At 35.6% G+C, this 16,680-nt stretch overlaps 1 protein-coding gene across 3 annotated transcripts in view; it reads right to left on the bottom strand.

Annotated features, from left to right (window-relative positions):
- Window positions 1-3,279: 3,279 nt before the first annotated feature.
- Window positions 3,280-16,680, bottom strand: part of TRPC3 (transient receptor potential cation channel subfamily C member 3) — a 73,132-nt gene continuing 59,731 nt past the window's right edge. For all 3 annotated transcript variants that reach the window (XM_040474650.1, XM_040474654.1, XM_040474652.1), the window contains 2 exons: window positions 7,044-7,119; window positions 3,280-4,140 (listed from right to left, as the gene is read on the bottom strand). In XM_040474650.1, the coding sequence (XP_040330584.1) occupies window positions 3,998-4,140; window positions 7,044-7,119 (219 nt within the window). In that variant the 3' untranslated portion in view covers window positions 3,280-3,997. The remainder of the gene's footprint in view (window positions 4,141-7,043; window positions 7,120-16,680) is intronic.

Genomic DNA, 16,680 nt, shown 5'->3' with positions numbered 1-16,680 from the left:
CTTGGTGGATTACATTAAAAAAAACCAAAATGATTATATCTTAAATGTGATAAAAATCACCTTCAGACAAATTTACAGAAGTATCATGCACTTCAGTAACTTATAAACCTTATGCTGCAGTCTCAAAGCAACCCTTATGAGTATAAATTAAACAACTTATGACTAAGAATAAGAGCAATTTAAATTGCATTGTAGTTAAAACCATAACACAACTAAAGGTGGTTGACTGAGTGATTGACTCATGAGTATATACATTGGTCTCCACTAACATGTGGTACCAACTGGGAAACTCTCAAACTCGTATTTTAAAAAATTAATAACCTTTTAGATTGATTTAAAAAAAAGAAACATGGAAAGAAAGATCATTACCACCTTGGGTGTTGATACCAATCCCCTGAAAGAACTCTGAGACACCCAAAGAATGAGAATCTGCTTGTGGCAAAGCCCTGTTTGATGGAACATGGTAGAAGACCAGATTTGTCCCAGAGCACACAATAAACAATTAATGTGACTTCAGTTGTTTTTAGACATCATTCATAAGACACTTTACCTTCCCATTTCTAACAGCTTCTTTCATTTGGCTTAACGCATTTGAAATAAAAATATATTGGACACGATTGAGTAAGACAGTTGTCTTAAGTGGTAGTAAATTTGCTTTTAACAATCACAAAATACATGTCATTTTTAAGTTTTTAAAGTACACAGAACTCTGAAGACACCAGATACTATTTTGCTTATTTCCCTGTTTTATTTCAAGTCTATAAATCTAAGCTTCTCAATGTATTGTGAATTCCATTAAGTCAAGGGTCTTCAGCAAATTTAATACAGAAACACTTACAGTACCAAAATTTTTAAAGAGTAAGCCTAAGAAGCAATTTGAGAGTTGTTTCCTTTCCTTTATCTGTAACTGAGGAAAAAACTAATAGCAAAGAAGTTAAAAAACAGATATAGGACTTGGATAATTTTCTAATTAATCATAATCACCTAAATGTCTTTCGCTAAACAAAATTGTTTTTGGTTCTGTTAAAATGTTCCCTTCTCCAAGTTGCCCCACCTAATTCTTTGAGCATTGCTTCTAAGCCCAATCTTCCTGTTAAAACAGTTAAGACAAGGTGTTGCTGGCCTAGAGCTATTATTAACCTCAAAGAAGTATTAATTTTGATAACAATCACCTAGAATAATCCTTACCTTGCCTCTATATTATCACAGTAATACCTATGTCTTAGGATGAGTTCACTGGGGACAAAGCCTAATAAGATTTGGATATGATATATTGAAGGAATGTTCTCAGCAGAAAGGGAGGAAGGGAGACAGGATAATAGAGGGAAAAGCTAAACACAGATTTGGTCTCAACTGGAGTCTGGCCAAACCTAATCCCTTCTGCAGCTCTTGAGCATGAAGTACACCAAAAAATGTGGCCCACCTTAAGACAAGGGCCCAGCCTTTTTATTTCCACCCCAGTTGGTCACTGGTATGGGGAAGGGGAGACATAACATCCAGGGCTTCCTTTCAGTTGAGGGCAATTCCCTGGGGAAGTGGATTGTTGGGAACTGCTATTCTGGGAACACTCACAGAATCTGGGAGATGCCTGCACTGGCCCATTACAAAGGATCTGGGTAGGATATCAATAGTATCCACCACATCTTGGCATCACATCTTCTTTCTTGGCTACCACCTAGAAGCTATGAAGAAGGAAAAAAATGAAATAACAGAAATGTACCAGTTTTACATAAGCATAGTAAATAAAGGAAAAACCACCTATGTTTGGAGCTTTGCAGTTGTGAAAGGCATAGACGACAAAAAAAAAATGTATTTTCTTACAGGATATAGTTGCCATGAGCTTTATTTTCATTCAACACTCCAAGGATCCTAGGAAGAATGTCCTCAGCTAAATCTGACACTTTCCCATTCAACATTTTTTCAATCCCAATTAGGAAGATTACTAAATATGCTGTCCCATAGGTACAGTAAAAACCTTTTACTCTTGGAATCCTAGACAATACTAGAAGACTGTAAGTATTTTCTATTATGGAAATTTCATATCTTTACTGGTTTAATATAAACTATAGTAACATATAACAAAGAAAAAAATCAATATTTTATTTAGTTCTGAGGTATAACATAAAATATATAAAGTTTGAAAAATGTTTAACACAAAATCCCATTTGCAAAGCACAAAAGTTAATGAAATATTCTAAAATGGTAGCAAAAATGTATAAAGTTCTTTTCTTTTTTTTAATTTTTTTTAATGTTTATTTATTTTTGTGACAGAGAGAAACACAGCATGAGCAGGGAAGGGGCAGAGAGAGAGGGAGACACAGAATGTGAAGCAGGCTCCAGGCTCTGAGCTGTCAGCACAGAGCCCGACGCAGGGCTCGAACTAACGAACTGTGAGATCATGACCTGAGCCGAAGTCGGACGTTTAACCGACTAAGCCACCCAGGCGCCCCTATAAAGTTCTTTTCTTACATTAACTGTTTTAAATTCCCAAAAGTAGAAATTAAGAAATAATCTTTAAAGAGCTACCATTTAATGGTCATTTTGTTTTCATGTCTAGAAAACAAAAAATGTGTGATATTAATGAGTTTTAGCGTATAATGTATTTAATTGTTTTTTAGAACCTATGAAACTACCCTTAAGCTATGACAATTCGTATTCCTGTATGACTTGACAAAAACAGAGTGAAGAGAATCCAGATAGGCATAACTCCATGAGACAAAACCTAGCTGGTAAAAAAAAAAAAAATACTTTGTTTTATGGTCTGTGAAGAGATGAGGGAAATTACTGGCCTGTACCCCCATTCTTATTAAGGGGATGCATGAGGTGTTGTGGATATTACCAGTATTTAACTCACTTATAAAATAAAAATCAAATACAGATTCATCACCACCTATTTTGTATAGAAAGTGTAATTGAAATGCTTTGATAAGAAAAAGGATGTCAATCATTGTAAGCAATGATGGCAAGAGATGCCTTGAAGGGAAACGGAACATACCTGGTGGGGCTTGGATATGTGTTTCCAGGTAGACAGCCATTGCTTTTTCCTGGTTCTTCCCATAGACATACCCTCTAAAACTCAGAATGAAGCTAATGGGCAAGATAGAAGTCAGTCATTGATATCTTATTTAGCATTAAAGCATCAGAGGCAGAAATTAGAAGGTTATAACAAAATAGCAACCCTGCATATCCTCTAACTTTAAAAAACTCACCATCCCACTAAATAAATTCACGTTATTGAAAAAACAACAAATGAAAATTTAAGACAGAAAGCAAAGAGTATATACTTTAGAAAAATCTTTAATGTGTTGTTTGGAACAATTCTATGAAACTTAAATATGTAATTATATTTTCTATTAACCCATTTCATTGTTAAATTCTTCATTCGGGGCTCAAAGGTTCTAGGATTATGAGTGATGCCAAAAATTCTAAGAAAATCTTACCAAGTCATAGCCAGTTATAAAATTTCATGTTTCTATTTTTTTTTAAAAATGTCTCAGCATTTGGACAATGGAAGGAATGCTACATAGTGATGACCTTTTTATTTTTATTTGTATTTTGTTGGCAGTTCAGTTCAGTTGGGTTCAACATATATTGAGCACCTACTATGTACCAGGCACTGTACTAGATGCTGGAGACACAAAGATGAATAAGACATGGTCCCTGTCCCCAAGGAGCTTACGGTCTCTTGGAGGCAAACAGGTAGTGCAAAGACATAGAGTTTATTCTAAAGTGGACGAAAATGTCAGTAATGTAATAATACTGGGCCTTTAAATACAATGGCATGTCATTGTTTATAATGTCAAGGCAGATAATCAAGATGAAGACCATTTTCATGTAATAAAACAGTAAAATCATTAAGACCTAACTTTTAAAGATTCACATGATAAAGGCAGTTAAAACTAAAAATTTACACCACAGTTTTTCAAGTATTTCATACTTAGAAATATTATTGCCCACATTTGTGCTATAGTCAAAGCCATTATTCCAGGTTACTGAATCATTCACATCTCAGCATGCTAGGATTCAGTTTCTCACTGAGTTTATGAATCAGAACGGCTAATTCCTCAGTTGCTTGGCTCTTGTCCTCTAAAAGTTCATAACGAAGGCTGGAGATATCTTGTTTGATTTCTTTTAATTCACCTATAGTATTTGTATTAAAAAAAAACATATCATGGGTAATTTGCTCTTTGGATTTAGAAAAGAACAAAGAATGAATTCATACAATATGAACACATTTGCTTCATAAAGTCCAAGGTACTTTTTTCAATTTTTTTTCCTTCAAGATATTTAAGAAATATTAATCTTTAAAAATATACTGATCTTTGACAAAAGCTATAAAAATAGTCCAGCTATGTTTTCAGTAGTAGAACTCAAAGTGTTGTTCTGGGGCTCAATCACCTCTTAACACAGGGTGATTTTTCTGTTAACTAATCTGCAATCGGGGTATCTCCATCCTGTCTATAGAGGGTCCCTTTGGTTCCCTCAGACCCATAAGGGTTGAAACCTACATGGATTATCCCCCTTTGCTAGGATGGAAGAGAACCCTAGCAAAATGCAACTTAATTAAAGCTTAGTCAATCTATTTAACAGGCAAATACTCATATGAAACAACTAAATTTTATGTCAAGTTTGAGGAGTTGGGAAGAACATAAAGTGATTATTAAGGAAGGCAGTGGTAATGAACTTGGAGCCAAGGAAGGGTTTGTAAGACACAGAGAACCAATGTATAAGGAAGTAACAAGCAACGGTGAAATTAAGTTTAGATGTGAAACCACTAGCAATGTGTACATACATAAGAAACTCCATAGGAGACTTTTGGCTATTAAAACACAACTATACCCATAATTAAGCTTGGCAGTATTTTGATCATATGTAGACTGCAATTAAAAACTGGATTCTCTTGCAAATGATTATCATGTAGATAAGCCATTGACGTCGAAAGGTGAACTTTGGGGCAGAAATTTATCTTGAATCTATAAGAAGTGATTCTTCAAATCATTGGTATTTCAACAGCTTTTTATAATAGAATCACATGTAAAACATACCTTTAATGATATTCCCTGCTACCTTTATCATGGTTTAAAGTATAATTTCTATGTTCTTATATATATGAAAGTCAGAACCTCTTTATCTTAAGGAATTCTATTTTTTAGGACTACACATAAAACATTTTCAGATTCATTTTGCTTAGGTCAAAAAAAAAAAAGTGCTTCTTCCTTTCCCATTTGGCAATATGATCTAATTTGAAATCACAAGGCCAGTCTTTGGTGAAATAAGTAGATTTTCACTCCATTAAGTATTACATTTGGACTATAAACCCAGTGGATCCCCTTTTGCATGCTTACTGCCATATCCTCCTTCCTTGTTTTTGACTTATGGGGAAACTATACTTTTAGTTTATTTTATTTTTTTGAGAGAGAGCGAGAGAGAGAGAAAGAATGAGAGAGAGCAGGGGAGGGACAGAAGAAGAGGATGAGAGAGAACCTTAAGCAGATCTCATTCCCAGCACAGAGCCCAAAGCAGGGCTCAATCTCACAACCATGGGACCATGACCAGAGCCAACATCAAGAGGTGGATGCTTAACCAGCTGAGACACTCAGGTGCCCCAGAAGACTATACATTAAGTGTTACATGTAGTCTGCCAATACAGCAAACACAAATTACTCAGCCTCTTCAGACTTCAGTCCCTTCATTTATTAATGAAGCTGTTAAACTGTATGATAGTTTAATTCGAACTTTGTTCAAAACTCCAAATTCTCACTAACTCATTTTCCTCTTTGGTGCAAGGACTTGGAAGATGCTCCTTGGTTTTAATGCTTTCAGCCATCCAATTCCCCAGATCACTTTGTTTTTGTACCCCTTCCCCCCAGGGAGGTTATTCCACAAATGATCAGATTTCCACTTTCTAGACTACAACCCCTTTCCAATCCTATCTTCCTGAGACAATTTCTAGGGCATCATGATTGGATTTTTGCTGATCCTCAATCACACATTCATAGACTTCTTTTCTACATACATGTATCATTGGACTGACTCAGATTTTCAAGGGATTCCTTGTGCTCATCAACTAATGGCTTCAAAACCCATCACCAGTTTTATTTAGTTTAGCCCTTTCTCTCTTATCAGCACAGATAGAGATCATCTGGTGGCATCTCACTGGTGTTGTAAGCTACAGTTTCCATTTTTAAGGCAACTTGTTTCTCCAAGTTTGATTTTTTTTTTTCCAACTCTGGGCCTGTGCTTTGACCCACCTAGCCTTTGGTGAAACATTTTTATAATCCAGACAGATGCCCTGCCTAGGATATATGTGGAAAAATAGGCACCATTAAGGAAGGCGCCAAGAAGAAAAGTGAAAGGCAAAAGAGAAACACTAGATGAGAGCAAGATTTGTGTATAACAAAGCAAAGATTTTCCTGAAGAAATGTGGATTCTATTTGAGCCAAGCAGTCAATTATTTTATTGGAAAATAAATATTATTTTATTGGAAAAAGGTTAACACTCATGTGCATTCACTGAAAACAGAACTGAAACTACTGACTACCTTATATAATAGGGATTTAAAAGCTTCCAGAAAGATGGCAGGTTTTACATTCTAAGAATCAGGGCATTCCGAGAAGAGATAAATGGTCTCTGAATGACATTTTAAATAACCATTCCTTTAAAAAGATAATTTTAGAAATTAACATAAGATTCTCCTGTCAATCTTGGCACTATTACCTGAGATTGGATTTTTTTAAATTTTTTTGTCAACGTTTATTTATTTTTGGGACAGAGAGAGACAGAGCATGAACGGGGGAGGGGCAGAGAGAGAGGGAGACACAGAATCGGAAACAGGCTCCAGGCTCTGAGCCATCAGCCCAGAGCCTGACGCGGGGCTCGAACCAACGGACCGCGAGATCGTGACCTGGCTGAAGTCGGACGCTTAACCGACTGCGCCACCCAGGCGCCCCGAGATTGGATTTTTAAAGTATCCTTCAATAACAAGTTTCCCAAGTTCATCAAGTTAGTTGCAAAAGAATGTTTTTCAAGTTGGAGATGCTTACCTTCATTAACTTCATCATTTTCCTTGTCCACTTGTGCTTTCAGAACATATCGCTTTATAAGTCTTTTCATTATCTGCTGTTGATCAAAAAGAAATGATTATATCACCAATGATACATATAAGTAACCCAGATCCTATTCTCCAAAGAGTCGCACATTACCTGTAAAGCAAACACAACTTAGGAGAGAGAGATTTTATATAACTATTTACAGAAGATTCACCCAGATTCCACAACTTAATGGTTTTTCACCTTCTACTCAGACTTACTGCATAATCCACAAACATTCTCCCATATCCCTAGGAATGGAAGATGCTATATAAAAAAAAAGTTAAGTTGGAAGATTTCAATTCATGGTTTCTCTTTCAACTGATGATTTCTCTTTAAGATGTGCTGCTACTATATTCTCACCTATACTACCTTATTTTCTGTCAAATATATGTTCGACAGAGAAAAATTGGAAAATACAGAAAAGAACAAAAGAAATAAACAAAAATCATCAATTGTTCTACTATCCAAAGATAATCATTGTTGTTATTTTGGTGTATGTCTCTTTAAATTCTGTATACATACTAATTACCACATGTATATTTTCTATTTTCTAAATACCATATATTCTATTATATTGTGTGCTTTCCTCTCATAGCAATATATATTTTGAGTATATTTCAATCTAAATAAATTCTCTTACAGGATAATTGTTTACCCATAATAAGAAAATAAAATTGGAGCCCTACTTCATACCATGTACACAAAAATTAATTCCAGATGCACCTTAAATGTGAAAGACAAAGCTTTTAAATCCTTTAAAATAAAGCATAAGAAAATATATTTATAAATTCAGTGTAGATTTGGGTGTTTTTAAAACAAGATTTAAAAATTCCAAGTATAATAGAAGAGACTGATAAATTCAAATTTATTAAAATTAAAACTTCATTAAAAGTTCTGTTTATAAAGATACTATAAAAAAAGTAAAAAAGAAAGTCACAAGTTGAAAGAAAATATTGGCAATACCTATAACTGATAAAGAATTAAATTTGGATCTAAAATATGTGACTTTGAGTAAGAAAAACTCAAATAACCCAATAGAAAAAAGAGCAAAGACAAACAGACATTGCACAGAAATGGAAACAAGAATGGTCAGTAGGCCTATAAAACAATTTCAAATTCTTTTCTTGTGGAAATACAAATTACAATTAAAAGGAGACACAATTACACATCTGCACAGGGAAAAGATTAATACATCTCATAATGCCAAATGTTGGAAAGAATATGCATCAATGGGGACTTTTACACTTTACTGGCATGAGTATAGATAGACCATTTGGAAAAGCAATTTGGCATTATCTTTTAAAGCTGAATACTCACATACACTTTCACCCAGAAAGTCCACTCTTTGATACAGAGCCTGGAAAAACTTTACACATGTGGACCAAGAGACATAAACAAAAATGTTTATAGCAATCTTGTCCAAAATAGCAAATAAAAGTCTGGAAACAGTCTAAACAAACATCAACAGAAGAATAGACAAATGGTGGTATGTTACACAATGTAATGTCATTGTGTTCACTAACGAAATTAAATAATGAAATTACCCATAGCCACACACAGCAGTATGGATGAATCTTAGAAGCATAAATGTTGAATGAAAAATTCAATTTGCAGACTTCACAAAGTATGAAACTATTCTTAAAAAGCTCAAGAACAAGTATATCTATATAATGCTTGGTAGGAATATTTGCATTATGTAGCAAGTCTATATTTGAAAAGAAAACAAAAGCAAGAGGCTGAGAAACACAAACTTCAAGTTAGTGATTACCTCTTAGGTGGAGGCAAGGGGCGGGCCAGAGAGAAGCAACAAAGTAGAGGCCATGGATAGATAATGTTATCATTCTCAGGCAGGTGGTAGTTTCCATAGGTGTACATGTAATTTTAACTTATTATGTGTTATACACATTCTTGTGCATATATCAAATATCACATTAAAAAATAAAGAGGGGGAAGGCCTGAACTGAAATGAAAATATAGTAGGAATAGAAAATCTGTCTTAATTTTTAGGAAGTGGAAATTATGAACCTAAGTGACCCATTAGATGCCAAGCTCAAGAAAAGGATAAATCTAGGAATATTCACAATGTCTGTCTCAAAGAACAACAGATCAAGAGAGAGCCTATGTTATTGAAAAGGAAAAATCCATTTTACCAATCACAGTAAAATATACAACCTATTGAAATCTGTGAATGTAGACTTTAGGGCAGACTCATAGCCACGTGGATCTTGGCCTGGATTTGCTCATTCCTTCACCAAACATTTATTGAGAGCCAACTCTGTGCCAGGTACTGTACTAAATGCTAGGCATGCAATAGTGAACACAACTCCTACTAATAAAGTTTCAATGGAACAATTCACTATGATGGGTGAACATATCAGGGATCTAATTTAGTTTAGGAGACAGCAGAGTTGATTCCTATAAAAAGAAAATACAAAGAAATGTGTATCAGTTAAAAGCAGCTTGAAAGGTGGTAATACAAATCAGCAGGAAAGAAAAGACTATTCAACAAATAGTATTGAGACAAGAACTATCCTTATGGGAAAATTAAAATTAGATCTCTACACCTCATACACCATAAACAAAAAAGTTTTTAAAGAGTCAAATAGACAAAAGATCTAAATGTGAAAAGCAAAATTTTGAAAAGAATAGGGAAATAGTTATTGAAAAAGCTAAAGGAAGGGCATCTGGGTGTCTCAGTTGGTTGAGTATCTGACTCTTGATTTCAGCTCAGAACATATCTCATGGTTCGTGGGTTCAAGCCCCGTGTAGGGCTCTGCACTGACAGTGCGGTGCCTGCTTGGGATTCTCTCTATCCCTCTCTCCCTCTGCCCTTCCCCTCTTATGCTCTCTCTCTTGAAATAAGTAAATAAACTTAAAATAAAATGGAAAAAGCTAAAAGAAAGGATGAGCTATAAGGAAAAGATTAATAAATCTGACTATATTAAGACATTTAAAAACTTTTATGCGGGGCGCCTGGGTGGCGCAGTCAGTTAAGCGTCCGACTTCAGCCAGGTCATGATCTCGCGGTCCGTGAGTTCGAGCCCCGCGTCGGGCTCTGGGCTGGTGGCTCAGAGCCTGGAGCCTGTTTCCGATTCTGTGTCTCCCTCTCTCTCTGCCCCTCCCCCGTTCATGCTCTGTCTCTCTCTGTCCCAAAAATAAATAAAAACGTTGAAAAAAAAAAAAAACTTTTATGCAAGAAAATACCAATGAAATGCAACCTTATGTCAAATGGTATTTTTCCAGTTGTCCTGGAATTGTTGATAAATCCAAAACTGATGAGAAGGGATACTAAGTACTCCATGGTCTAAGACCAAGCTGTCACTAGCAATTGGGACCAGCCACCTCTCATTAAGACTTACTGAGAATTGCTAGACCAGTACTTACCACCAACTTCCTTCTCACCCCACATAAGTAAGAGGACAGAGACATGGGAGGGATCATGGACTTCTGGAGAGGTTATTCTTTTTCCTGGGTGGAAGGGAGGTGGTACACCTCCACTTCCCAGAAGCTAAGGAGGGGGGTGGAAAGCCAAGGCAATCACTCATAAAGATTAGAGTTGCCTAAACAAAAGGCCTGGTATCTTGCTTCCAATTAAATGTCTATTCTGGCAAACTTGCTGACCTGCTCCTGGCAATTAAGTCAGGGGGAAAAAAGAACTGAGATGAGAGAGAAACAGCCTTTGGGTCAACCTGTATTCTCATTATTTGGCAAAAGGATAAATTTCCACTATATTGGGTGGAAGGCAAGAAGACATCTCAGTGGGAAAGGATTCAATAAATGGGGCTGGGATGATGCGCTATCCTTTTGGAAAAGGTGAAAATTAGATGTGAACCTTAAATCAGAGTCAGATCTCTGCTTCAGGAGCTGTGCAAAAGGAAAGTAGCTTACATGGCCTTTTCAAACCCTCTAAACATGCCCCCAACCCAGTTAGAGAGAGGCAGCACATGGGTGTCTGCCACAGTCAGGATGTTAAAACTTGGTCAACATTAGAGCAGTAGTGACCAACAAGAAAGAAACTTCACCACAGTGAGCTCAAATGAAAAGATGCCTGCCCTCTGGCCTCTTCTTCCCATTCCACATAGCAGAGGATTAGCACCTTGATGAGCTAGCAGGGGGAGATATGTACAAAGTAGACCACAGTCTTTCTCCACTAGAGACATGGAAACGTTTAGCTTATGCTAAGAAAAATAAGGAGAAGAAGAGCTTTAGATTTGATTTGAAGATTTATACATCAAAATAAACTTAACTGTCTCTTTAATTACAAAAATGAGACTTTCTAATAACCAAGTCACTGGAATGTTCTGGAATCTTGACCAGATGTTGTAAAGGGATCCTCCATTCAATGGAAAAGAAGAGCTCAAAATAGGACAGTTAGTGGAAAATTATTGAAAACAAAGTCATTTTATATGGGTTAAGACTCTTTAATGAACCCATTACACAAAGTTAAAAAACAAACCAAAAAGTGAGAGAAGTTGTTGACAAAACACATCAACAAAGAATCAGTAAGGAGAATATTACAGAATTTTGACAAGTCAGTAAGACAAATGGCAAAGTAGAATTAGGCAAAGGAATTCAAATTCACAAAAAAGGAAATCTGAATGACCAACAAACATAGGAAAAGATGTTCAATCTCAGAGAAGAGTAAATTAATAAATTCACACCTATGAGTTTAGCAAACACTTTTTCTCTTGAAAAAAATTCAAATCTAAACAAAAGTTGAAAGTAAAATGAATTCACATATACCCTTCACCTAGATTCACCAATGTTAGAAATTTGCTACATTGCTTAATCTCACTCTCTGTATTATTATATTGCTAAAGCATTTGAAAATAATTCTGAGACATCGTGTCCCTTTATCCCTAAATACATCAATGAGTATTCCCAAAGAACAAGAATATTCTCTTATATAACCATGCTACAATGATCAAACTTCAAAAAAATTAACAAGGGAGCAAAAACCATTTAATACATAATCCAGACTTTGTTTCATTTTCCCAACTGAGGAACGACACTGTTTTTAGATGTTACGTATCTTTAGTCTTCTTTAATCTGGTATAGTTCCTTGTCCTTTGTTTTTCATGATGCTAACATTTTTGAAGATGTACAAGGCAGCTATTTTTAGTAGGCAAAATTTTGAAAATCTGTTAATATCAAGTCCTTCTGAGAACAATGAGAAACTCTCATACCCTGTTGCTGGAAATATAAACTGATAGAACTATTCTCAGGTATGTAATCCATAAAAAACAAATGCATAAAAGGAGACATTTACTAAGATGTTCGCTACAGCATTATTTATAATACTCAAAAATGGAAAATAAGCTAAATATTCGTACAATAGATTATACTGTAGCAGTGAGAATAGAAAACAAGATATACACATATTAACATAGATCATTCTCAAAAGCATAAAGTGGAAAAAAAGCAGAATATGTAGTATATTATTAATTTATGTATATTTCAAAAACACATAAAACCAAGGCTATTGTAATAGAGTACGTAGGGGAATTTTGTTGTATCAAAAAATCCTTACAAAAAAGGTCCAAAAAGAATATTGTAAAATGTTAACATTTATTAAATCAAGATGGTAGTGGCACAGATGTCTAACAGGATATTTGTGGTACCATTCTGTGTTAGAAATAGTTCATAATTAAAATTCAAAATCTAATAAAATCAAAACTATTAAAGGGGATTCTGGTTGGCTCAACTGATTGAGCATCCTACTATTGATTTCATCTCAGGCCATGATCTCATGCTTGTGGATTGAGCACTGCGGCAGGCTCCATGCTGGACATGGAGTCTGCTTGGGATTCTCTCTCTCCCTCTTTCTCTGTCCCTCCCCTGTTCTATCAAAAAAAAACCCAAAAAACAAAAAAACAAAAACAAACAAAAACAAAAACAAACACAAACAAAAAAAACCCCAAGAAACAAAAAACCAAAAACAACCAAAAACAAACAAACAAACAAAAAAAAAACAAACCAAACCCAACAACATACAACTATTAAAATATTCTTCTGAGTAGGTTTTTTGTTTGTGTTTTTTTTCTTTTAGAGAGAGAGAGGGCACAAGTGAGTGAGGGTGGAGAGAGAGTGGGAGAGAGAGAGAATCCCATAAGGGAAGACAGAAAGAGAGAGAGAGAGAGAGAGAGAGAAGTAGGACTCGTGCTCACCTGAAGTGGGGCTCAAGCTAAACCGGTGGGGGACTCAAACTCATGAGCTATGAGATCATGACCTGAGCCGAAGTCAGATGTTTAACCGCCTGAGCCACCCAGGCATCCCCTAAGTAGAGGTGCCTATCAAATTGATGTGCCTCACCAGCCTGGGCATTCATTCCATCTTCAGCAGCAACAGCCCTTAATTATAATAAATAAACAAATATTTTTCACTTCTACAAAGCTGTAAAAACTTTAGTTAATATAAATAGAGAATATTTCAGAGCTTATAAGGGTCTTGTTTAGAACCATTCAGGAATGTGTTATTTAGGAATCTTACCTCCACAAAAAATAAGATTGCTTAAAGGGAGACAGAATGGGTTCAGAATTTAAAAAAATCTCTTAATGTGAACACATGTCTTTAATAGCTGAGTGAACTTAAGGTACTTAACAACCTCTCTAAGCTTCCAGTTACTCATATAAAATATGGGAGGGGGTAATAAAAACTTACAGGTTGAACAGATTAAACAATAAAATGCATCTAAAAGTAGAATTTCTGCTTAGAAAACGTTAGTTCTTGCTAGTATTATTTATAAAGATAAAATTTGAAGACTAAAATATTGCTACCCACATTCTCTAGTATAATAACCTATAAAATATTTAACGTTATCCAAAACTATGCTTAGAAAAAGTCTATGACTTCAGCTCAGGCCATGATCTCATGATTCCTGAGTTCAGTTCCTGCATTGGGCTCTGTGCTGACAGCTTGGAGCCTAGAGCCTGCTTCAGATTCTTTGTCTGCCTCCCCCACTTGTGCTCGCTCTCTCTCTCTCTCTCTCTCTCTCTCTCAAAAACAAACATTTTAAAAAAATAAAAGAAAAAAATCTATGAAAATTTATATTTACTTCCAGAAAGGAAGAGGAAAGTACAATATTTTAAAAATTAAAATGAGTTCAGCTTCCCTAGAAACACCATGTACAAAGTTACTCAGATTACACTCCCCATTGAAGGGAAAATAGGTAGATATATTACTAGGGAAAATTGTGGTTATAGGCTTAAATTTTTCCCCTCCAAAATCTGGTGTGTTTAAAGCTTTCCATTTATCCCACAAAAAAATTCATTTTTTTTTAAATTTGCATCTTAATATTAATAGCTTAAATATATTTATATCTACCACTGTACTAAGTTTGAGTTTCTCTGTAAGGCAAGAAGACACCTGATGTTGGATTGAAATTAGTTTCTCCACACATGACACTACCTGGTAATAGTTCATCCTTTAGTTCATATTGGAAAGATAATTCATGAATTCTAAAATGATGTGTAGTTCAGACAAGGGACAAAGGTTAGCTATTTCCATTCTATTAGGTAGCTTGTCCAGTGAACCAAGGCAGTACGGTGTAGCAGTTAAAAAAGTGGGTTGCAAGGGCAAATTGCCTGGATTTGAGTTGCTAACTACATTATTACAAGCTGTGGAACCTTGGTGACTTAGTCTGCATAATGGAAATGTTAGAACCTACATGGTAAAAGAGATAATACAGGTAAATTACATAGTAGGTGCTCAAATTAGTATAACTATTACGCTCTCATTATCATGTATATTTCTATAAAGCAAATCTTGATTAATCAATATTAATAATGCTTAATAATACCATAGGCAAGGATCATAAAACTCATATGTGGCAAGTAAAATTACCATTGTAAATATTACCTTTAAATTTTCAACTGATTCCTTAATCAAAGCCAGTACCCAAAACAAAATTGACCATTAACAAACTCATTATTTTTCCCTCTTGGTCAAGTTACTAACTAATGGAATAGAAGTCCACAGTCCACAAACCTCCAGGAATTATCCAAATTTCTTGGTATGATCCTGTGAATTACTCCTTAAGATAGACATTGTGACTTTTGTAGAGTAGATCACAGATTTTCTCTATCCAGGGTGTTGAAAGCCTAGATGGTAGTTACCTTAAAAATTACCTCTTGCAAACAAATCTGAGTTCATTTTTTTAAACCTTCATTAAGACTGGGAGAAGGACTGAAATGTGGGTAGTTGGATATATGGGTATGTCCCTCACTCCCAAAAGGCATCAAACCTTTTCTTTTCAGTTGCTTATTTTTCACTAATTCAAATTCAACTAACACCTGTGAAGAACTCCTTCAGGTACTTTTACATTCATTGTCTCATTTAATCCTACAGAGAAGCCAAATTTGACTGTCTATGAGTATTCCATAATATGAATATTAGAAATCTATAAAGTATGACTGTAAGGTAAGACTAATATGAACAAATATAAAGAACTCAGAAGTAGAGAGTAGAATTTTTTTAAATTTTTTTTTCAACGTTTTTATTTATTTTTGGGACAGAGAGAGACAGAGCATGAATGGGGGAGGGGCAGAGGGAGAGGGAGACACAGAATTGGAAACAGGCTCCAGGCTCTGAGCCATCAGCCCAGAGCCTGACGCAGGGCTCGAACTCACGGACCGCGAGATCGTGACCTGGCTGAAGCCGGACGCTTAACCGACTGCGCCACCCAGGCGCCCCTAGAATTTGAGAGAGGAAAGGGACCTTGGAAGTCATGTGTTTTTCATATTTTCATACCACTCATTGTGAGACATCCTGATCCATCACCATTGCACAGCCTCTGAACAAACATCTGTGATTCAGAGCCTGTTACTCTCTCCAGACAGCTGGTTTAATCTATTTTTAGACAACTGTAGCAGTTAAAAAAACAATTCTGTTGTATTGCATCAAATCTGCTTCATTATACCTTCTAACCACTAGTCAAAGTTCTGTTCTTTAGAGAAATAGAGACTAGAATTGCTTCTACTTGATGGGTTTTTAAATATTCCCCTTCTATGGGTTTCCCAAGGTTCTCATACCATTTTATTTACATTTCACCTATGCCACATTTCACAGGGTTGTGTGAATGTTCATCTATTTTTCTTTCCTTCCCACCTCAATCTTGAAATTTCATTCCAGGGGAGAGATCCTTGAAGGCATGGACTGTATCTTTGTATCCTTGTTACCAAGGACCATGCATAATAGTGGGAGTCTGTAATGTGCCATCAACCTCATTATGAATGAAGCTTAATGTGAATGTCTCATATTGCCTCCTTTAGAGAAAAATGCCATGTCCCTCCAGTAAAACCAAGCCATCTATGGTAGCCTTAGTGGTTTGGACTAGGGACCATCATGTGGGCCAAAGACAGTATAACACTACGTTGGCGAACGGAGTTCCCAAGCTGAAGAAGGTAGTTAAAGCAGAGCTGCTACAAGAGACACCAGAGAGAATAGGACCCAAGAACCTACAACCTTGTGTCTGTGGAGTCTTAGAAAAAATTCCCATTTCTTAAAGTCACTTTAGCATATCCATGTACCTTTAACTTGAACTTTTCATGAGCAGAATTCAATCACAGCTATCCCTCCAAGTCCTTATGTT

The sequence above is a fragment of the Herpailurus yagouaroundi genome, unplaced genomic scaffold (assembly GCF_014898765.1).
Source record: "Herpailurus yagouaroundi ecotype Mexico unplaced genomic scaffold, PumYag 28, whole genome shotgun sequence".
In the NCBI taxonomy this organism is placed as follows: Eukaryota; Metazoa; Chordata; class Mammalia; order Carnivora; family Felidae; genus Herpailurus; species Herpailurus yagouaroundi.
This window is presented reverse-complemented; position numbering and strand designations above follow the sequence as displayed.